The 22,568-nt window shown below is 43.5% G+C and overlaps 1 protein-coding gene across 2 annotated transcripts; it reads left to right on the top strand.

Annotated features, from left to right (window-relative positions):
• Window positions 1-167: 167 nt before the first annotated feature.
• On the top strand, window positions 168-12,934 carry LOC129811027 (zinc finger FYVE domain-containing protein 9-like). Of its 2 annotated transcripts, XM_055862127.1 has the most exons (16): window positions 168-330; window positions 1,702-2,573; window positions 2,711-2,810; window positions 5,350-5,561; window positions 6,012-6,144; window positions 6,559-6,681; window positions 6,863-7,018; window positions 7,248-7,472; window positions 7,716-7,798; window positions 7,977-8,081; window positions 8,470-8,620; window positions 9,092-9,172; window positions 9,555-9,717; window positions 11,253-11,358; window positions 11,472-11,651; window positions 11,915-12,934. In XM_055862127.1, exons 1-16 carry the CDS (start codon window positions 267-269, stop codon window positions 12,074-12,076), a joined length of 2,916 nt encoding a protein of 971 aa, XP_055718102.1. In that variant the 5' UTR covers window positions 168-266; the 3' UTR covers window positions 12,077-12,934. The 2 variants fall into 2 exon arrangements, with proteins under 2 accessions (XP_055718102.1, XP_055718103.1); XM_055862128.1 differs by lacking the exons at window positions 9,555-9,717; window positions 11,253-11,358; window positions 11,472-11,651; window positions 11,915-12,934 and adding an exon at window positions 9,354-9,539.
• The last annotated feature ends 9,634 nt before the right edge of the window (window positions 12,935-22,568 follow it).

Below are 22,568 nucleotides of genomic sequence, written 5' to 3'. Positions count from 1 at the left end.
ATGCAGTAGACACATTTTTGGATAGGAAATAAGAGCACATTTTCTGTAATAGAATGATCTCATTAGGTAAACATATATTCTAATACAGTGTGCACTGCTTTAGAAAAGGACATTTAAGGACATCCTTGAGTTTACTTAAGACCTGCAGTAAGAGAGGGGGGGAACGGGGGACGCAGAAGGAGAGAGGGGAATAGTGGGAGGGAAATCGTCCCTCTGCTAGTGAGCAGGACTGCTTTTCTTGTCTTCTTCGCCACTAATGTTGCAATATGTTGAAGTTCTTCAGTGCCCGGGACGATGAGAATGAAAGCCTATTGGGTTCATTGACAGAAGGTACGTTTTTTTTATTCTAAAATAAAATAAAATCATACAGATAGAACTACATCATCTCGCGCTATCATAGGGGAAATTGTAGCTGATCTGTGCAGTCATGCGTCTTGCCGCGTGCGACATTCATAGAAAGGCAGAAGCACACGAGAATATTCCTTCAGCCTATATGAATTAATGGGAAAATACGACTTGAATTATATGGAAATAACGCGATAAAGGGAATAATGCTGCGATTAAAACCTGCAACGATTAATGAATCGGGATGGCGAGCAAATGTCGCATTGCCGTGTTCACTGGTTGAGAGGGGATTTAAACTGTTGCACGTGTGCTGGATGCGTCACCGTCCCGCGAAGCAAACGCTCAGTCAGCTGTACTGGTTGAGCCCTATTGTAGTTTATATGCGCCGTAAAAAAGCTGATATATTTACCAGTTATCTGTGATCGTCAGCATGAATGGTTGGGTTGGGGTGCAATAACGGGGCGGGGGGGGGGGGGGGGGGTAAAGCTGCAATGCAGTTTTACCCCGACAAGAATTCACCAACGCTAAAGGGTAGGCCTACCTGAAATTGTGCAATAGTCAATAACCAACCAAGGCGCAAACACAGCATAATGTAACCCCAAATCTGAATTATGAATTTTTCTTCCTCACAGTCATAACATTTTGTCTTATTTCAGTCGATAGCGAAGTAGAATATTTCAAAAATATAGAATGAAATTGATATTATCTTTATTTGTGTTATTGACATTATCCATCCATTCTCGAAAATGTCAAACTAATTGTATGCACCTTTATTAATAATGTAACGTTATAATATTAATGTACATAATCTAACATCCAGTTTTGCCACTGTAGCCTGTATTTATTTATGCTGGTGTTTCACTATAGCCCTATTCCCCAGAGAATGAGTCAGCTTTACCTGGCTCTCTGGATCTGTCTCTCTCTGAAATGGCACCCTATTCCCTATATAGAGCATTACTTTTGACCAGACCACTATGGGCCTGTAGTACACTACATAGGGAATTGGCTGCCAAAAGTAGTGCACTACATAGGGAAAGGCTACCATTTGGGACGTATCTAGCTCTCTCAAGCATGACAGTGCACATATGTTGGCCTCAGTAGATGATTTAACTTATTCAAAGCAATGAGATAAATGGCCTCCCATGTATTGGACCCATTACCACCTAGGAACATCTGGGATCTGTCAAGTCTGGGATCATGGGCGTGAGTGATTGCTTAGGGGCTCTTGTGGACTAAATGTTATGGTCTTCATATATGCCTGTTTGTTCTCTTTGTGATGTAGAATGTCCATGTCAGGTTCATTTGACATATACCTTCACATAGTTTTGATCTGTTCCCGCGTCTTTGTATGAACAGATGAATCAGATGCTCCGTCTCTGATGGATGCTAAGCATCACTGGCTCCACAGACCCTGTCTGCTGATGCTCAAAGATGGGGATGTCACAAAGCCAGGACAGCTGGGCTGTGGACACATCGGATCAGATTCCCCTGCAAAACCCAAAGGCCATTCAGAGGGGGTCCTGAGCCCAGGGGTGGCTCCTGTTTCCCAACTGGAGACCCCCGCTCAGAGACTGATGAGACAGCTGGAGGAGGGAAACTGCACTGTGACCACTCTTTCAACATGGGGAGAGAGGAATTTTGGGGAGGCTTCTACCCCCCTAATGCTCAGCCCCTCCAAAGCTGCTGGGCCAGAAGTGGAGGTGGAGGTAGAAGAGGAAGTGAAGAACAGGCCCCAGCCATCCTCCTCCAAGGAGGACTCTGTGATTGAGGAAAAGGAGCTGGAGGAGAGTGGACTTGAGCTGCAGGACCCCCCCAGTGGCTCAGATGCCCTAGGCCCTTACCTTGACGACCCGTCTGGTCCCCCTGTGGAGGAGCCCAATGGAGGCGGCCATGATGCCCAGATCCAAGGGCCTAGACTGGGGCTTCAGAGCCAGACCAAAGCCAACGGACTAGCTAATGATGAGACCGAGACCAACGCCAACGGAGTTCAAGCAGATAGTGAAGAGGGAGCTGTGGGGGACTGCACACCTTCCCCTATGTCTCCATTAGTGGATCCAGACAATGAGCTACAGGCCGGCCCCACGGGCATTCTGTCCAGGGAGCGAGGCACTATCCTGGGGGAGGTAGCCCCCGTGTGGGTCCCTGATGCCCAGGCGCTGGTCTGTATGATGTGTGATGTCAGGTTCACCTTCACCAAGAGAAGGCACCATTGTCGCGCCTGTGGCAAGGTGAGGGTCTTGCACCACTATTTTGTGTGTTTGTGTGTCAGTTGTATTTAAAGTAAGAAGGGATTGGATGTTTGTCTCTGGTATGTTATCCCTGAGAAATTAGGCTGACCATTAGTGATCGTGTGTCTGTGCTACAGGTATTCTGTTCAGTGTGCTCCGGTCTGAAGTTCCGACTAACACACCTGGATGGGAAGGAGGGGCGTGTCTGTGTCTCTTGTCACTCAACCCTAGTGAAACGTGAGTATCACATGACAACACTGTTACCATGACTTTACAGGGTAAATCCATTTAAATTCAATCACTTTTTGACAGGAACCCTTTTGATTTAAACGAAACCTTCCATACATATTTGCCAATTGTAGAAGTGCTCATAAAGTGATGTTTTGGCATTCGGCTCCAAATAATGAGATTTATATAATTTAAAAGCTTACAAACAGGGTTGTCAAACTATTTCTTACTTTCTGTGAATAAAAAATAAATAATAATATGTCCCTTTTTAACCTTTAATGTAAATGACCTAAAAAAAAAAACGAAACTCAGATTTTTACATAATTGCATATGTTGTTGCTTATACCCTATTTTACATTGTCTGAGATTTTTGTGTTGTTCCCGCTATCGGTTGAGACACAACATGTTCCTGAATACAGGGTAGGTGTCATGTTTTGGCTGATGAATGCACTAAAATGAGAATAAAATACAGATTTCTACTTTCAAATGGTACCACAAACATGGTTGGTGATCCAAACATCAGAGAATGTTGACTTGAATGGGAACAGCAGTTGTTTGAAATTACAGTGCATTTGGAAGTATTGAGACCCCTTGACTTTTCCCACATTTTGTTACATTATAGCCTTATTCTAAACTTGATTAAATTGTTTTTTTTCCTTCATCAATCTACACATAATTCCCCATAATGACAAAGCAAAAATTGTTTTTTAGACATTTTAGAAAAAACAGAAATATCACATTTACATTAGTATTCAGACCCTTTATGCGGTACTTGTTGAAACAACTTGTACTTGTTGAAACAACTTTGGCAGCGATTACAGCCTTGAATCTTCTTGGGTGGGATGCTACAAGCTTGGCACACCTGTATTTGGGGAGTTTCTCCCATTCTTCTCTGCAGATCCTCTCAAGCTCTGTCAGGTTGGATGGGAAGTGTCGCTGCACAGCTATTTTAAGGTCTCTCCAGAGATGTTCGATCGGGTTCAAGTCCAGGCTCTGGCTGGGCCACTCAAGGACATTCAGAGACTTGTCCCGAAACCACTCCTGCGTTGTCTTGACTGTGTACTTAGGGTCGTTGTCCTGTTGGAAGGTTAACATTCGCCCAAGTCTGAGGTCCTGAGCGCTCTGGAGCAGGTTTTCATCAAGGATCTCTCTGTACTTTGCTCCATTCATCTTTCCCTCGATCCTGACTAGTCTCCCAGTCCCTGCCTCTGAAAAACATCCCCACAGCACAATGCTGCCACCACCATGCTTCATCATAGGGATGGTGCCAGGTTTCCTCCAGACGTGACTCTTGGCATTCAGGCCAATGAGTTCAATCTTTCTTTCATCAGACCAGAAAATCTTGTTTCTCATGGTTTGAGAGTCCTTTAGTTGCCTTTTGGCTAACTCTAAGCAGGCTGTTATGTGCCTTTTATTGAGGAGTGGCTTCCGGATCTCTATGGACAATTCCTTCGACCACATGGCTTGGTTTCTGCTCTGACATGCACTGTCAACTGTGGGACTTTATATAGGCAGGTGTGTTCCTTTCCAATCATGTCCAATCAATTGAATTTACCACAGGTGGACTCCAATCAACTTGTAGAAACGTCTCAAGGATGGTCAATGGAAACCGGATTGATCTGAGCTCAATTTCGTCTCATAGCAAAAGTTCTGCATATTTATTTAAATAAGGTATTTCTGTATTCTATTTTGTATAAATTTGCAAAAATGTCTAAAAACCTGTTTTCGCTTTGTCATTATGGGATATTGTTTGTAGATTGATGAGGGGAAAAAATGTATTTCATCAATTTTAGAATAACAAAAAGTGGAAAAAGTTAATGGGTCTGAATACTTTCCGAATGCACAGTACCTATGGAAATCATAGAAATATAGATAATAGAATAAACATGTCCATTTAAGTTGATAGTCGACAGTGGGTGTACCGGCGGTAATCTTTGTAGTAGTAATTAGAAGTTACAATTTCAATTCAAATGTTTGTGGTGTACCAGCTAAATTACAGTCTTCTGAAGGGATAGGTCCATTCTATGAGTTATATTTCTATGATTGAAATGACAAGAGCATGTTGTGTCTCAACCGATGGTGGGCACGACACAAAAACCTCAAATTATGTTAAATAGGTTCTAAGCTACAACATATGCAAATATGAGTTTACACCTTTTTCTATAATTGATGTTAAAAGTTTAAAAAATGACAAGAATTCAAAAAACCTTTGTTTGACAAAACTGTTTGTAAGCTTTTAAATTGATCAAACTCAACCGTTAATCTTTTCCAGTGACGAAGACGTGGATGTCTCATGGTGGTGTATGCAAAAACAGATCAACTTTTAGCACCTTTATCTCCTGAATGTTTGGCATTCGTTGTCCAAAAATTCACTTTCTGACCACTTCTTCCATGGGCGAACATGTATGGAAAGTTTTGTTTAAATCAGAAGGGATGCTGTCAAAATGGGATTGAGGCGACAAATGTCTTATAAAGTTAATTGGTGCAATATGTAGACATTTCTTCCTGTCTATATTATTGACTTTCTCTCATGTGTGTTTTTCTTTAGGAACCCCTCCAAGGGGCAGGAGGAAGGTGTGGTTTGCTGATGAGATCCTATCCAATGAGAAATCAGACTCTGCACCTTGTACCCCAATCAGAGGCCCCACCTTTTCACCGCTATTATTGAGGAGAAGTATAGCTGCTACAATCAGAAGCGCCACTGGCTCACCACAGACCAGCAGGAGGGCCCCAATAGCACAGGAGATGCCCCTGCTCAATGTATGTAACAAAACCTTATCAGACCAGACTGATTTGCTACAATTTATACAATTCAAATAAAAGTTCTAAGGATGTGGTAACATGCTTTCTGTTGGTATCTTTGATATCCATAACCCCACAGTATTCCATAAGCTCTCTCTTTTTGACTATCTTTCTGCCTCACTATCTCCCTCCTCCTCCTCCTTCCCCTCCTCCCTCCACCTAGGGGCAGTAGGTAGCCGAGAGGCTAGAGAAGCAGGTTCGGTTGCTGGTTGGAATCCTATGTCTGGTGGGAAAATCTGTCTGGAACTATCCTCGATGCTATCACCTGCCGTTCGGCCCTTGAGCAAGGCACTTAACCTCTAAACTGCTCACCCGGCGCCGTGTGTGCGTCAGAGCGGACCAATTTCTGTCTTGTATGGATTAATAAAGTATTCTCCTTCTCATCCTTCTTCTCCCTTCTCTGTATAGCCTCTGCAGGAGGCGTGTGGGCCCTGTGGCTGGGGTACAGCAGCCTTGGTCAGCAGCCACATCAGCAGCTCTGCCAACCTCATCCCACTGGAGGGCCTCCCTCCCATCCTCACCTCCACCGGAGTCAAAGGAGGTACGACCAGGCTACTATCACTGGAGATGCTAACGGCTAGCTTACTGCAAAGCCAAGTTTGGGAAACCCTGGTTTACTATACTGGGATTGTCATACAGTTAGGTAGATAGCTGCTGGAGATTCTAACGGCTAGCTCACTGTACTGATTGTCATAGGGTTATCTACTGGATATGCTAAATGCTAGCCTTAGCTACTGAATGATCAGAGGGTTAGCGTTAGAGGTGTTACTCTGATTCATGATCAGGCTTATTGTCTTCATGTTGGGCAATTTAATAGGATGGTAACACTAGAGGCCAGCTTACAAATCTTATTTAGTCATATTTAGACACAGAAGTTAAACTATGGCTGACTGTTTTTAAAGGCGGTATTTGCATCTAGGGATGTCTAGCTCATAGTTTCCTCTGTCTCGCCCAGACTACACGGTTGAAGAGAGGCCCTCTGAGATGGTTCTCATCCAGGAGCTGGAGAGCGGCAGGCCCAACTCCCTGGTCTTTGTCCTCAACGCCAACCTACTGGCCATGGTCAAGCTAGTCAACTGTATGTGACCTTTCCTCTCAACCTTCAACCTTTTCCAGTCATTGACAGTGTGTATACACTGTTTACATGTATTCTTAGCTCACCATTGACTCAAGTCACATGTATATTTTATAAGAGTGTCAGACCGTGTCACCAGCAGTGACCTCATATTGAAGTGCTGCCTCTCATTGGCTCTCCCCAGATGTAAACAGGAAGTGCTGGTGTGTGACGTCCAAGGGCATGCATGCGGTAGGCCAGGTGGAGGTGGTGGTCCTTCTGCAGTGTCTGCCTGAGGAGAAGAGCTTCCCCAAGGACATCTTCAGCCACTTCATACAGCTCTACAGGGACGCCCTCACAGGTGAGACTGGCGTTGACGTGGTCTGGCAACTTAGCTGCCGTTGATCAGCACTGGATAAAGCTCTGAAGCAGATCTTGAAAAGACTTCCAAGTCTGTTTAATGGTGTACTAGTCCCTCTCTCTATATATCTCTCATTATCTCCCTCCCTCGCCTCTCTTTCCTTTTCCCTCCATCTCACTCTCTCTCCTTCCATCTCTTTCCCTCCACCTACCCCCTCCTTCCTCCACAGGCAAGGTGCTAAGCCACCTGGGTCTCTCCCAGTTCTCCAGTAGTTTCCTGAGCAGTGAGGAGCATGCAGGATTCCTCTGGGTCCGCTCCACTCTCCAGTCCCTGCAGGGCCTGCCAATGCCCAACCAGCCCTTCCTCTTTGGCCTACTCGTCCACCGGGCTGAAGTACCCTGGGCCAAGGCCTTCCCCCTGCGCCTCATGCTCAGACTGGGGGCTGAGTACAGATGTGAGTCAGGGCTGCAGGAAGCAGGAGAGAGATGTAGCTGGGTAGAGAGAGAGTGTGTGTGAGCGTGCATGTGCGCGCGCACACACACACACATGAAGGCAGCATAGCAGTCGTTTTGTGGTATCTGTTACGTGTGTTGCATTGGAGACGCAGTGTGCGGCTTTTCTCTTCTTTGTGTGGGTTTCACTGCCACATCCACTCAGTGTCATCCACATTAAGGCACTCCTCTCCCTTCCTTTCCAGTTTACCCCTGTCCTCTGTACAGTGTGCGCTTCAGAAAGGCTCTTTTTGGGGAAACTGGCCACACCATCATGAGGCTGCTAGTAGTAAGTAGCTTGCCTCTCATTACAATAACAGCAATCAACACCAAGGTTGCATTCATTTGGGCACACCCGTACCAAAACGATTCTTACTGGACAAATTCAGATAGTCCCTGCCTGTTTCAGTCAGTTGTTTCCATTTGGGGCCTAATGAATCACACATTTTTCCCTCATTGCTTACCAGGACTTCAGGAATTACCGGTACACTCTGCCAGTGGTGCCTGGACTCACTATAGATCTGGAAGCTCAGAGGACCTGCATTAAAATCCCTACCAACGGCTATGATGAGGTACAGCTTAACTATGAAACAACACTTGGTGAACTGTAACCAATAAGCTGTTATAAATGCTTATAAATACTTTATCAATGATAAAAACACTCCTTTATAAACAACTCTCATCAATACATTCTCCCTCTCTTTCACCTCTCTCTCTCTGTCTCTCTTTCACTCTCTCTCTCTTTCACTCTCTCTCTCTCTTTCACTCTCTCTCTCTTTCACTCTTTCTCTCTCTCTTTCACTCTCTCTCTCTCTCTTTCACTCTCTCTCTCTCTTTCACTCTCTCTCTCTCTTTCACTCTCTCTCTCACTCTCTCTCTTTCACTCTCTCACTCTCTCACTCTCTCTCTCTCTCTCTCTCTCTCTCTCTCTCTCTCTCTCTCTCTCTCTCTCTCTCTCAGCTGATGAGGGCTTTGAATAAGTCCAATGAGCATGTGCTGGCCATGGGGGCATGCTTCAACGTGGCGGCAGACTCCCACCTCATCTGTGTTCAGGGGGACGATGGCCAGTACCAGACCCAGGCCATCAGCATCCACAATCAGCCTCGCAAAAGTGAGAAGCCCCTGTAATCAACAGAGGGTGATGGGGACTATTGGAGACTGCAGACTGCCTGTCCTGTAATCAAAGAGAAATACAAGTAGAGGGGTAATGCTACACAAGGGCAAGTAGCACATCACCTACCATCAGAGAGAGGGAGAGGGAGGGAGAGAGATTACAGTACAGAGAGGTAATATTTGCTGCCACGTAACACAACCAGTGTATCTGGCTTTTGGCAGCCTAGGGAAAATCGTATGCGTAATTTGTCATGTTTTTATATGCTCACTGCAATAACCGTGCCTTTGCTGTGACTTTTTCACCACTGGAGGGCAATGTCGTGTCACGTGAGAGGGTGAACCATCGTGAGAAAGTTACTGGTGTAGAAAGCTCACCTCTGTCATTAGTTTTGGTTTAATCCAGCTGTAATATGTAGATGTTTACATCTACAAGCCGAGTGGTTATAAATGGTGCTGTGTTTTGTTTCAGTCACCGGTTCCTGCTTTTTTGTGTTCAGTGGAGCTCTGAAAGCAGCATCAGGATATCTTGCCAAATCCAGCATCGTGGAAGGTAGTATCATACTTGTGTATCTTCACTTAAAACTGGAGAGTTACCGTACTAATCGTATTGAACGAAAATACAGAAATAGTCATATTATGATTACTTGACTACTAACTTTCATCCTAAATAAGATTTCCTTATTTAGTCTGTCAATGTTTGTCTGTACGTGTGTGTCCATGTGCACTCAAAGTTGTGTGTGTGGCTGTATGTATGTGCATGTGAGTGTGTGTGTGTCCTTGTTGGTGTCTGTCTCTCTCTCTCTCTCTGTGTGTGTGTGTGTGTGTGTGTGTGTGTGTGTGTGTGTGTGTGTGTGTGTGTGTGTGTGTGTGTGTGTGTGTGTGTGTGTGTGTGTGTGTGTGTGTGTTTTTGCTTTTGCTGTCCCCTTCTCCAGATGGGCTGATGGTGCAGATCACCGTGGAGACCATGGTGGAGCTTCGCCGGTCGCTACGGGAGATGAAAGACTACACCATCACCTGTGGGGGGATTGACCAGTCAGACAGCCAGGAGCATGTCCAGGTCCAATGGCTGGATAAGGAATGCACTTTGAATAAGGGGTCAGTGTTAGGTCATTAAACTTCTGATCAGCGTACCATGATTCGTTTTTTTAGCCGATCATTATCCTACATTTATTCTACAGCGTTGTTGAGTACTTGTTTCTGATTGGCTAGAAGGGCATTCTAGAATAGACATTAAAAGCAGATAACGGGCCGGGTTGTAAAAGATATCAGAACACCTTGCGATCCTGACTCAATAGGCACCTACACATGCAGACCGTACTTGCTACAAAGTTACAGAACGCTAAACCAGCAACCACACAAACTGAACTTGGATACATTGTAAAGGCAGGTCCAACGGGAACCTGATGGTCACTCTGACAGAGCTCCAGAGTTCATCTGTGGAGATGGGAGACCCTTTCAGAAGGACAACCATCTCTGCAGCACTCCACCTTTCAGCCCTTTATGGTAGAGTGGCCAGACGGAAGCCACTCCTCAGTAAAAAGCACGTGACAGCCCGCTTGGAGTTTGCCAAAAGGCACCTGAAGGACTCTCAGACCATAAGAAACAAACTTCTCTTGTCTGATGAAACCAAGATTGTATGCCAAGCGTCACGCCTGGAGGAAACCTGGCACCATCCCTACAGTGAAGCATAGTGGTGGTAGCATCATGCTGTGGGGATGTTTTTATGCGTCAGGGACTGGGAGACTAGTCAGGATCGAGGGAAAGATGAACGGAGCAAAGTACAGAGAGATCCTTAATGAAAACCTGCTCCAGAGCACTCAGGACCTCAGTCTGGTGCGAAGATTCACCTTCCAACAGGACATTGACCCTAAGCACACAGCCAAGACCACGCAGGAGTGGCTTCGGGACAAATCTCTGAATGTCCTTGACTGGTCTAGCCAGAGCCCGGAATAGAACACGATCGAACATCTCTGGAGAGACCTGAAAATAGCTGTGCAACGACACTCACCATCCAACCTGACAGAGCTTGAGAGGATCTGCAAAAAAGAATAGGAGAAACTCCCCAAATACAGGTGTGCCAAGCTTGCAGCGTCATACCCAAGAAGACTCGACGCTGTAATCGCTGCCGAAGGTGCTTTAACAAAGTACTAAGTAAAGGGTCTGAATACTTATATAAATTTGATATTTCAGTTTTTCATTTTTAATACATTTGCAAAAATTTAGAAAAAACTGTTTTTGCTTTTTCATTATGAGGTATTATGTGTAGATTGATGAGTGGGAAAAACTATTAAATTAATTATAGAATAAGGCTGTAATGTAACAAAATGTGGAAAAAGTCAAGGGGTCTGCCGGCCCTCGACGTGCCAATATATCCTCCGAACACCGGCTTTCGGGCATTATCACTTAAGTCTCAACGAGTGGCCCAACGTCGCGTCGTCAATTATTTCCAAGGTAATGTAAAGAACGTTGGCATTTCATATCTTACTTAACCGCTCTCACGAACCCCATCCCATTGTCGCTTCATCCATTTTTCAAGTCTGCCTCACACTGTTGTCCATTGCTGTAGAATACCCTTTATCGTCGCTTGCCTTCTTTGTATGGCTGTGTGTGCGTGCCTGTGTGTCTTGCAGTGTTATCAGCCCCATTGATGGGAAGTCCATGGAGTCCGTCAACAGTGTGAAGATGTTCCAAAAGTCAGAATACAAGTCCAATGGAAAGGTCATCCGCTGGACAGAGGTACGCACATCCAACTTTTCACCGCTAGTCTTGACTCTTGTGTACCATTTCTCTCTGTACTGTATTCCCTAAGTACATGCTTGTGTCTTGTGAGTCTCTTGTGTGTTTCCCAGGTGTTCTTTGTACAGAGAGGGGATCATCCTAAGAGCCAGAGTGACCACCATACAGAACACAGCCGGCTGACAGAGAGACTGGCCAGGGCATTCTGCCTGGCACTGTGCCCACACCTCAAGCTGCTGAAGGAGGATGGCATGGCCAAGCTGGGGCTGCGTGTCACACTGGACTCCCAACAGGTGACGGTGCCATTGAATGAACATACTGGACTTGGACCATTTAGATGTTAAGAAATAACATTTTCTGGAAGCGGAATCTTTCAAATTGTGCATCATCTTACTTTAATAGTTGTAGGAATTCTTGAAGGCCTAAAATGTGAGTTGTTGACCACCTTTTTAATAGGAAGTTATTAGCCATGTAAACAGTGACAGGATATAGGCCTTCGGGATATTATAAAAGCTATAGATGTGTGGCGGGTTAACATCGCTGTTTCATGTTCCAGGTGGGGTTTGTGGCCGGCAGTAATGGCCTGCCCCTCCCAGCCCCGTACCTCAACGCCCTGGACACCGTGCTGACGCCCATCATCCACAGCAGGGGGCGCAAGAGGAGCGAGGGACCCGTAGTCATAGAGCTCATCTTCTATATCCTGGAAAACATCTCCTAGGGGAGGGGGTCAAAGTGCACACACTCATCTCCACATCGCGCCATCCACTCACCATCCTCTCTCCTGGCTCTCCATTTGTGCTGCTGTGAGTTCGAAGGAGCTACAAAACAGCATTGGTTGAAGGAGTAAGCTCATTCGATGGACATAAAAGCTCACCTCCAGGCTCTATATGTCTCAGCCAGCCTGTGGCAAGGGGTGGCTGGGTGGTAAAGTGGTCTGACTCACCAAAGCTGTTCCATAGGTCACCCTGCCTTGGCCTCTAATTCAGCAGCAGAAAGAAATACCACCCTCGTTGTTTTTCCACTGTCAGGCTTTGTACCAGTATCACCAGTGTTACTGTGGAATAACACCAAAACACACACATGAAACCCAAAAGTGGCCATGAGATCAGGGTATAGTAATCTGCTTTCATTTCGTGGCTTGAGACCAGTACGTCTGTATATTTTCAATAGAAATGCCCATATTTTGAGAATGCCTTTAAACTGGGGACTGGATTCAGCCCCTGACCTTAAAAAGCAATGGGAAAAAGAGAATGACTTCAACAGAAATATATCAGTAGATCTGTAGCTAGCCGTTTGATGCATACTGAATGAATGTTTAAGAATGTTTTCATATTTGAATGTATTTGAATTCCTCTTGATTGCCCCTGAAATGCATTACTGTCAACCTAGGATTAATTAAACATGATATTAACACGAGGAAATCATACAAGGTTTTGATTTTTAAACCAAATCACATTTTATTGGTTGCATACACATATTTTCCCGATTGTTTTCTCAGGTGCAGTAATTCCGAACAATACAAAAAAATACACACAAATCACCCAAAATAAAAATAAAGAAATATCAGAACGAGCAATGTCAGTCCGGAATATAAATATATATGTATATGATGGTGTGTAAAGACAGTGTATGAATATAATTAGTGTGTACAGCAGTAGTTAAATAGGATGAGCCTTGACTAGAATACATTATATATAGTATAACTATGAAATGGGTAAAACAGTATGTCAACATAATTAAAGTGACCAGTGTTCCATGACCATGTACATCGAGCATAAGTCTCTAAGTTGCAGGGTAGAGTAACGGGTGGTAGCCGGCTAGTAACAGTTACGAAGTTCACTGCAGGGTACAGGGCAGAGGCCGGCTAGTGGTGACTATTTAACAGTCTGATGGTCTGGAAATGGAAGCTGTTTTTCAGTCTCTCGGTCCCAGCTTTGATGCACTTGTACTGCCCTCGCCTTCTAGATAGTAGCTGGTAGAACAGGCCGTGGCCCGGGTGGCTGAGGTTGTTGATGATCTTCTTGTCCTTCCTGTGACACCGGGGGTGCTGTAGATGTCCTGGAGGGCAGGCAGTGTGCCCCGGGATATGTGTTGGGCTGACCGCACCACAGAGCCCTGCGGTTGCGGACTGTGCAATTGCTGTACCAGGCGGTGATACAGCCCGACACGATCCTCTCAATGGTGCATCTGTAGAAGTTTGTGAGGATCTTAGGGGCCAAGCTGAATTTCTTCATCCGCCCGAGGATGTCTTTGTGAATGGACCATTTCAGGTTGTCAGTGATGTGCCGCCGAGGAACTTGAAGCTTTTCACCCTCTCCACTGGTCCCTGTCGATTTGGATGCGGTTGTGTTCTCTCTGCTGTCTCCTGAATTCCACAATCAGCTCCTTAGTTTTGTTGAGGGAAAGGTTATTTTCCGAGCACCACTCAGCCAGGGCCCGCACCTCCTGCATGTAGGCTGTCTCGTCGTTTTTGGTAATCAGGCCTACCATTGTTGTATCGTCTGCAAACTTGATGATTAAGTTGGAGACGTCCGTGGCCATGCTGTCATGGGTGAACAGGGAGTACAGGAGGGGACTGAGCACGCACCCTTGTGTTGAAGGTCAATGTAGAGGAGGAGTTGTTGCTTACCTTTACCACCTGGGGTCCAGGACCCAGTTGCACAGGGCGGGGTTCAGACCCAGCACTCCAAGCTTAGTGGTGAGCTTGGTGGGCACTATGGTGTCGAAGGCTGGGCTGTAGTTGATAAACAGCATTTGTACAGTGCATTCGGGAAGTATTCAGACCCCTTGACTTTTTCCACATTTTGTTACATTACAGCCTTATTCTAAAAGGTATTACAAAGTTTATTTTCCTTCATCAATCTACACACAATACCCCATAATGACAAAGCAAAAACAGGTTTTTAGTTTTTTTGCAAATTTATAAAACCAAAACTGAAATATCACATTCAGACCCTTTACTCTGTAATTTGTTGAAGCACCTTTGGCAGCGATAACAGCATTGAGACTTCTTGGGTATGACGTTATAAGCTTGGCACACCTGTATTTGGGGAGTTTCTTCCATTCTTCTCTGCAGATCCTCTGAAGCTCTGTCAGGTTGGATGGGGAGCATCGCTGCACAGTTATTTTCAGGTCTTTAGAGATGTTTGATCAGGTTCAAGACCGGGCCCTGGCTGGGCCACTCAAGGACATTCAGAGACTTGTCCCGAAGGTACTTCTGTGTTGTCTTGACTGTGTGCTTACGGTCATTGACGGTGAAGGTGAAGGTGAACCTTCACCCCAGTCTGAGGTCCTGAGCTCTCTGGAGCAGGTTTTCATCAAGGATCTCTGTACTTTTCTCCGTTAATCTTTCCCTCGATCCTGACTAGTCTCCCAGTCCCTGCCTCTGAAAAACATCCCCACAGCCTGATGCTGCCACCACCATGCTTCACCATAGGGATGATGCCAGGTTTCCTCCAGACGTGATGATTGGCATTCAGGCCAAAGAGTTCAATCTTGGTTTCATCAGACCAGAGAAACTTGTTTCTCATGGTCTGAGAGTCCTTCAGGTGCCTTTTGGCAAACTCCAAGCAGGCTGTCATGTGCCTTTTACTGAGGAGTGGCCTCTGTCTGGCCACACTACCATAAAGGCCTGATTGGATGAGTGTTGCAGAGATGTTTGTCCTTCTGGAAGGTTCTCACATCTCCACAGATGAACTCTGGAGTTCTTTCAGAGTGACCATCGGGTTCTTTGTCATCTCCTTGACCAAGGCCCTTCTCCCCCGATTGCTCAGTTTGGTTGGGCGGCCAGCTCTAGGATGAGTCTTGATGCTTCCAAACTTCTTCTATTTGAGAATGATGAGGCAGAATTTCTTTGGTACCCTTCGCCAGATCAGTACCTCAACACAATCCTGTCTCGGAACTCTACGGACAATTCCTTCGACATCATGGCTCACTTTTTGCTCTGACATGCACTGTCAACATTGGGACCTTATACAGAGAGATTGGAGAACCTCCCTAAATACAGGTGTGCAAGTTTGTAGCGTCATACCCAAGAAGACTCGAGGCTGTAATTGCTGCGAAAGGTACTAAAACAAAGTACTGAGTAAAGAGCTTGAATACTTATGTAAATGTGATATTTCATTTTTTTTTTTCAAACATTTCTAAAAACGTGTATTTGCTTTGTCATTATGGGGTATTGTGTGTAGGTTGATGAGGAAACAATTTAATCCATTTTAGAATAAGGCTTTAACCTAACAAAATGTGGAAAAAGTGAAGGGTTCTGGATACTTTCTGAATGCACTGTATATAAAAGTCTGCTTATCATGATATACCACAAAGTTATATATACCACAAGTTCAAAAAATGCTTTTGACCAAGAAGACAGGTTCAATGGCACGAAATGTCACGGCTTTCTATCAGCACCATGGACAGCGCCCTACACACTAAAGCAAGATTCTGATAAAAACCAACCAGCAATATTGTTTCAATCTTACCTTTTCAAAAAAGTTGCAGCTTCCTTGATGCTCTGTGGAACTTCCTGAATAATCAATCATTCCATTCTCCCCAAAATCTTCTTGTAAGATCCCCCTCAAATGGCAGTTGGGTTAGATGAGCTTTCCTTAGGTGCAGTATGCTTCTTCTGTGCTGACTGAACACGTTTGTCAAAGTGGAAAATGAGTTCTCGCGTGTAGCTGTGTCCGCCCCAAGAGTCAGTCCATGTTTCATTGCAGTAAGCATGGTCGGCATAGCGGAGAGAGGCCTAGAGAATCGTTGCAAGATAGATATCAAGTAGGGTCAATTTGTCCTCATTGGATCAAGAGCGACACTTAACTCAGATTCCACTAAATCTGTTTTGCTTAGATCCAACAGAGGTTTCACCACTGCCCTCCTGTCTCTTGACTCAATCGCATCCAATGTCCCCCTCAGTGACTACTGGTTTGAAATAAGGAACTCAATAAAGTCCACAATCGCCGACAAATACATGCAATTTCTTGCCGGCTGCCCATCAATAAGAAGTCTTGACAGTGACTTTGATGTTCCCAATAACACATCGAACTAGTTTTTCTTTCCACAGTGCAATGCATTACAAATGCTCTTTGCTTGATGTGTGCCTAGCAAATCCTTTGGTACGATCAATAGCATTCTTCCAGTTAGAATAACCAGCTTAGGTGAAGGCCTTGTCTGCATTAGCATTGGACCCAACACAGATCTTTCGACATAGGAAACAAAATGCAGCATCTGCAGTAACCGAGTATTCCAGCCACTCTCTTCCTATGAAACAGTTGCTATTAAATTCATGTTTTTTACAGAAAACCTGTTGGCTAGGATAGTATTTCTTGGCTAACCTGGGCTGGCTCCTCTGTTCCAAGATCATCAGGAACAGTCAGAGGTGGAGGCGGCTGTGGAGCCTTTATGGCGGCGCTTGTGGAAGGATGGGTAGGGAAGCCAATTTCTGATATCCATCGTGGCAGATTAGCTGGTTCGAGCTAGCTAAATAGGATAAGTCTAATAACACAAACGCTTTTTGCAGCTAAGAGTGAAATAGCTTTAACTGGAAACTTGACCCCGCCCTTTTAATCAAAATCAAATGTTACATGCAGAGGCGTATCACGTTATTTATTTAGCCTACAACAGGCATAAGAGGTTTTTCACGCTTTTTATGGATACCCAAAGGAGTCATACCTAAACGCCCAGTAGCTTTCCATAGCCCTTGTGCTGGAACCTGGTCTCAGAGCATTTCCTATTACTGTGTACATAAATCTGAGATACTCCATTTAGTATGATATATTCATTTGAGAATGTCCATCATACATTTTCGTATGATATGTACGACTATACGAATTTGCTAAACATACATTATGTTACAAATTTGCAAAGCATATTATATGTTTTTGCCTTAACAGTGCAAAATATAACGTTTTGGGCAACCCAACCAAATTAAATAGAAAAATTGATTTGTAGATTTGTCATTCTCATTGAAAGCAAGTCTAAGAAGCAGTAGATATGTTCTATGTGTGCTATTTCTATGTTCCCCTCCCTAAGTTTGGTTTTTGTACACCAGCTGAAAATACAACATTTTTGGTTATGAAAAATATATTTCACAGTGGTTTAGAAGGTACATTGCTTCTCTAAACAATGACTGATTGTTTTGTCATATAATCTGAAATTAGGCAAACTATAAACATTTTAGCAATCCGGAAATGGCGGCAGGATTTCTGCATTTGTGACGACCGCCTCGATTTGGTCTTATGTAGCGAAATTTGAAATCGGGTTAAAGTTGAGACTCAGAGCTAGATAATGATATATCATACACTGTAGTTGAGGAACAAATGGGAAAGTAATTGTGCTTTGAAAGTTGATAAACTTGTAACCCCACTTTTGAGAAAATGTCCCTTGAATGTTTTGGGACACATTCTGGAGATCCCTTCTTTGTCTACAGACATTCAGCATCGTTTACACCCTCTTAATCCTTAGCCTCACCCATCTCTTTAAGGATTCATGTGAGGCCATGTGCTAAACAGTGAGTACGGTAGTGTACAACCAAAGATTTCAAGACTAAAGGCTGGTTTATACTACTTCTATGTCTATATACTGTTGTCCCAGTGACATGAACATTCTATTGTTGTCCAACATCAAACTTGTCATTGTCGCTATGAAAAAGTATAAACACAAAAACGACAGCATGCATGACATCAGCAGCCTGGGGGTCCAAAATAGCATAACTGTTGCATTTTAACACCAATAAACCTATCCGTTTAAAAAAGGATTTAGTATATGTCAATCTAGCAAACCAAGCAACTAAAACAACTTTCTAAACAATGTTTTTGTTTAGTTTCTAGCTTGTTAGAGGGTGTAAACGGTACAATAAAATGGTTACTTGCATATTGGACTCTTTTGTTTAGACATGTAGCTAACCATAATCCCAACTCATAACATTACTACCCTGCATGAATCTACAGGTAGCTAAAGCTAAACAACAAGCTAGGTTCAATGTTAGCTAGCTAGCTAACATTAGGCTATAACTAGCCACGCAAATGGCTCTGAGATACAAATAACATTACTACACAGATCATACACGGATCATACAGCCAGCTAACTTTAGCTAGCTAGCTAACAGTACACTTTAACTTGCAATGAAAACAATTTCTTGACAAAATTAGAAATGTATAATATCAGAAAATGTAGCTAGCTAGATTATTTTACCCATATACATGGATGAACACTTCTCCCTCTCTTTCACTGATGCCATGGTTGCCCTTAGTTTGAAGATGTAATCCAGACAGGTGTTTTATACAACAGCCTTCGGTGTTCTCTCTTCGACTCCCTCCGCGTTTGCAATCAAACGTCTGAATTTTCACCTTCTCCTTAGCTATCATACTCTGCTTCCACCAGGCATTCCACTGATTTCAAAACTCAGTCCTCCAAAACGTGGAGAGCTTTAGCAACACTTGTGCAGTTCTTTGTGACATCTTTTAAAAAAGCCACATTAGAAAGCATACTAAGCAGCTCATGTTATAGACAGAAATTTGCTACATGGCAGATCGATCTGAACTCAGATCGATCTGAACTCAGATCAATCTGAACTCAGATCAATCTGAACTCAGATCAATCTGAACTCAGATCAATCTGAACTCATCTTTCAGCATTTCCAGCCCATCCATTATCAGCCAATCATGGCTAGGGGAAGGTTCCTTACTTTTTCCATGGCTAAACCAACTGGGATCATAATTTAACCATTGTATTCGTATTTACAGATGGCATACAAGTTTGTTTTTAAGGCACATTAAAGTTTATATGTTCCAGAAAGCATTTTTGATCAAATAAAAAAATTTACATTCAAATGTCTGTCCTGTAAAGTAGTGACGTGCAACATATGCCTAGTTTCCTGACAAGAGTCACATATTGCACCTTTAACTAACCTTCTGTCTTATGTAACCATACCAAATGTAACATAGCATACTAATTTGAGTATCCCGGATTTACATTTACTATGTTACGTCTAGTCTATCGGACCAGGCTGCCTACACACACTGCAGCAGCGCGCCCTGTCCATTGTGCTGACACTGCAGCAGAGGTACAGATTTTTGGGGTGGGTGCCAACCTGTCATTCAATCTTTTAACTTTTTGGCTATTTTTATATAGGGACATAAAACTAAAACTGAGGTGGCTAAGGTTTGAAGTGAGGGGGCTAAGCCTTCTTTAGCCCCCTCATGGTGCCTGGCTCGCGCCGAATGCAATTGGTTTAGACTTTACTGTGAAATGCTTGCTTATGAGCCCTTCCCAACAATGCAGAGATTAAAAAGAATATTACAAATAAAAATAGTAACACAAGAGGAATAAAATAAAATACACAAGAATGGAGCTATATACAGGAAGTACCAGTACCAGATCAACGTAAAGAGGTACGAGGTATTTCAGGTAGATACTGTATGTACATGAAGGCAGGGTAAAGTGACTAGGCATCAGGATAGATAATAATAAGAGTAAAATAAAGAACAGAGCAGCAGCAGCAAATTAGTGTAAAAGTGTGTGTAATGTGTATGTGTGTTTGTGTTGTTTCGGTATGCGTTTGTAGTGTATGTGAATGTGTGTGGGTGTGTCAATGTAGTGAGTTTGTATACAGTGTGTATACTGTATATAGTCTAGTGAGTGTGCATAGGGTCAGTGTAAGATAGAGCTAGTGCAGATCGTTCAGTACGAATCATTTACTATTTAGTAGTCTGCCTATTTAGCAGTCTTGTGGCTTGGGAGTAGAAGCTGCCTCGGAGCCTGTTGGTCTGAGAGCCGATGCTCCGGTACCGTTTGCCAGATGGTAGCAGATTGAACAGTCCATGGCTTGGGTGGCTGGAGTCTTTGGCAGTTTTTGGGGCCTTCCTCTGACACCGCCTGATATAGAGGTCCTGGATGGCATCTCAATCCACCACATCCGCCTACGTCGCACTTCCTCATCTGCGGCGAATGGTGACAGGCTAGAGAGGTGTTTGTCAGACCATGAGACATCCCGAAAATCGATCTTATCACAAAATCATCTGTAGCTTCCAAACAGTTTGGCCTACAAACTATTATGACCACTCTATGGAAAGATGTGACTCTCACGAACACGATGGTGTTCTCTCTCTACGACCTACACAAGCATCTTGGGACTTGTTTGGGACTTGTCTGAAGTCGGTACAGACAATCTGCCAACTTCTGTCAGTAGCATCCGGACAGTTTGGGCTACACACTAATGTGACCACTATGTGGAAAGGTGAGACTACCACAAATACAAATGTCGATTGTTTTGCTCTAGGATGCCCATAGACCTCACAAGACTCGTATGAAGGTCCCCTGTTACCAGTTTAAAAAATGAATTTAACTATACTTTATGTATGTAGAGACTGTTCAGTTCCAAAAATAACGGGTTAAATACATGTAAACAAACTGTTTCCTGATCTTTCTTTTATATCTCAGATATAGGACCGATACTTCAGAACAAACTTCCTTTAGATTTTTTTTTTTGGGGGGGGGGATATCTGTTGTTTGTATGGGCTAATAGCAGTAAGGCCAAAAATATTGTAATATTTTTGTTGATACTTCAAAGGGTCTTAAAATTCTAAATCAAATAGAAAAAGGAGCCTTGGTATGACATTCTTAAAACAATTCCATATAGCTTAGTATAACCCCCCTTCCCTTTTTAGACAGGGCTTAGACTCCTTCCGGGGAAATACATTATGACACCCTATTGTTTTCTCAATTACATTAAATTCAGATTGGAAAAACCTGCAAGTTTAAGTTACACCTGAGCGAGTCAGAAACCACTATTATGACACACCAAATGCATCCGATGGATTATTTTTGTCTTCTTCTAATGCCTGTTAAGGGAAAAGTCATCCATAAGAAAAGAAAAGTAATCAGATTACGTCACTGAGTTTAGGTAATCCAAAAATTATGTTACTAATTAACATTTGGGCAGGTAACTAGCAACTATAACAGATTACATTTAAAAAGTAATCTACCAAACCCTGTGTACAGTGCACTTGTCACCAGCTCCAAGTCAAACTCATATATCATGTGTTTGACCTAACCTAACCCTGAACCAGGCCCCCTCCCCCACACGGAGAAAGCTGTGGGCTGGGTGCTGACACTGAGCGGTCGGCAAGGCGCTCTGCTCCCCGGGTCTTCCGATGCATCTCATCAAACAAAGCAGAATGGGCCTCTTGTTTACATCCTACATGCTTGACGTAGTTTAGATGGCTGAGATAACACTACAAGGCAGGCATGCTACTGGAAATGCATTCATACCCATGTGAAACAAAACACTGTTTTATTCACTTTGAGCCTAGGCACAAAGAAATTCAGCTAACTGTTTAGACAATAAGCATTATGTAAAACCATGTGTGCCTACATGACCAGAACATTAGCTAGTTTCATGAGAAAGTAAGTCAAGGTTCAATCTCATAAGTATGGGACTATAATGCAAAGATGTCAATTAGCATTTCTAAAATAGTTTAACTTATGAATTGAATCACTTAGCAGCCTCCAGCTACCAAGTAATCAACAGGACACCTTTATAAGACCTGACACTGTACAGGTGAAATTATGTGTGAAATGCATGATAATGTATGTGATATCAGCATAGAAGTATATTTTCTGGGGTTTTAAATATTGGCAGGCTGTCATCAAGGTTCCCACTCAAGAAAAAACTTCAAACTGTAACCAGTGCATGCAACCTGGTTCAGGTTGTCAGTCAACCTACCAGGGTATTTACAAACAGCACAGGAATGAAATCATCACCATGTATTGATCATATCTTTACTAATGCTGCAGAAATTTGCTCAAATTAAAATTGTATAACTGCCTTAATCTTGCCGGACCCCAGGAAGAGTAGCTGCTGCCTATGCAGCAGCTAATGGGGATCCATAACAAACAATATAAATACAAAATACTTAAGAAAACAAATGAGTTGTACAAATATATTCCTGGGCAAAAGTTGCACTATTAAACTTTTTCTGAGGATAGAAGAGAAGAGAGACCCACTACAGAGACGAGGCCATTAGTTAACCATTATTCTAAGTACTTGGTCATTGTCAGTCACTGATCTTCAGGGAAGGCTTTTACAGCTTTCATAGCCATAATGTGTTTTTAATGCAGACTGAAATGTGTCGACTAAACTTGTGTGTAAAAGGTTTTTGGAACGCTGTCAACCTTTGTGTCTTTTTGAAAGCTACAGTATTCAACGAAGGTTCAAA

The sequence above is a fragment of the Salvelinus fontinalis genome, chromosome 14, assembly GCF_029448725.1.
Source record: "Salvelinus fontinalis isolate EN_2023a chromosome 14, ASM2944872v1, whole genome shotgun sequence".
In the NCBI taxonomy this organism is placed as follows: Eukaryota; Metazoa; Chordata; class Actinopteri; order Salmoniformes; family Salmonidae; genus Salvelinus; species Salvelinus fontinalis.
Note: the sequence above shows the minus strand (reverse complement) of the source record. Positions and strands in the feature narration are given on the sequence as shown.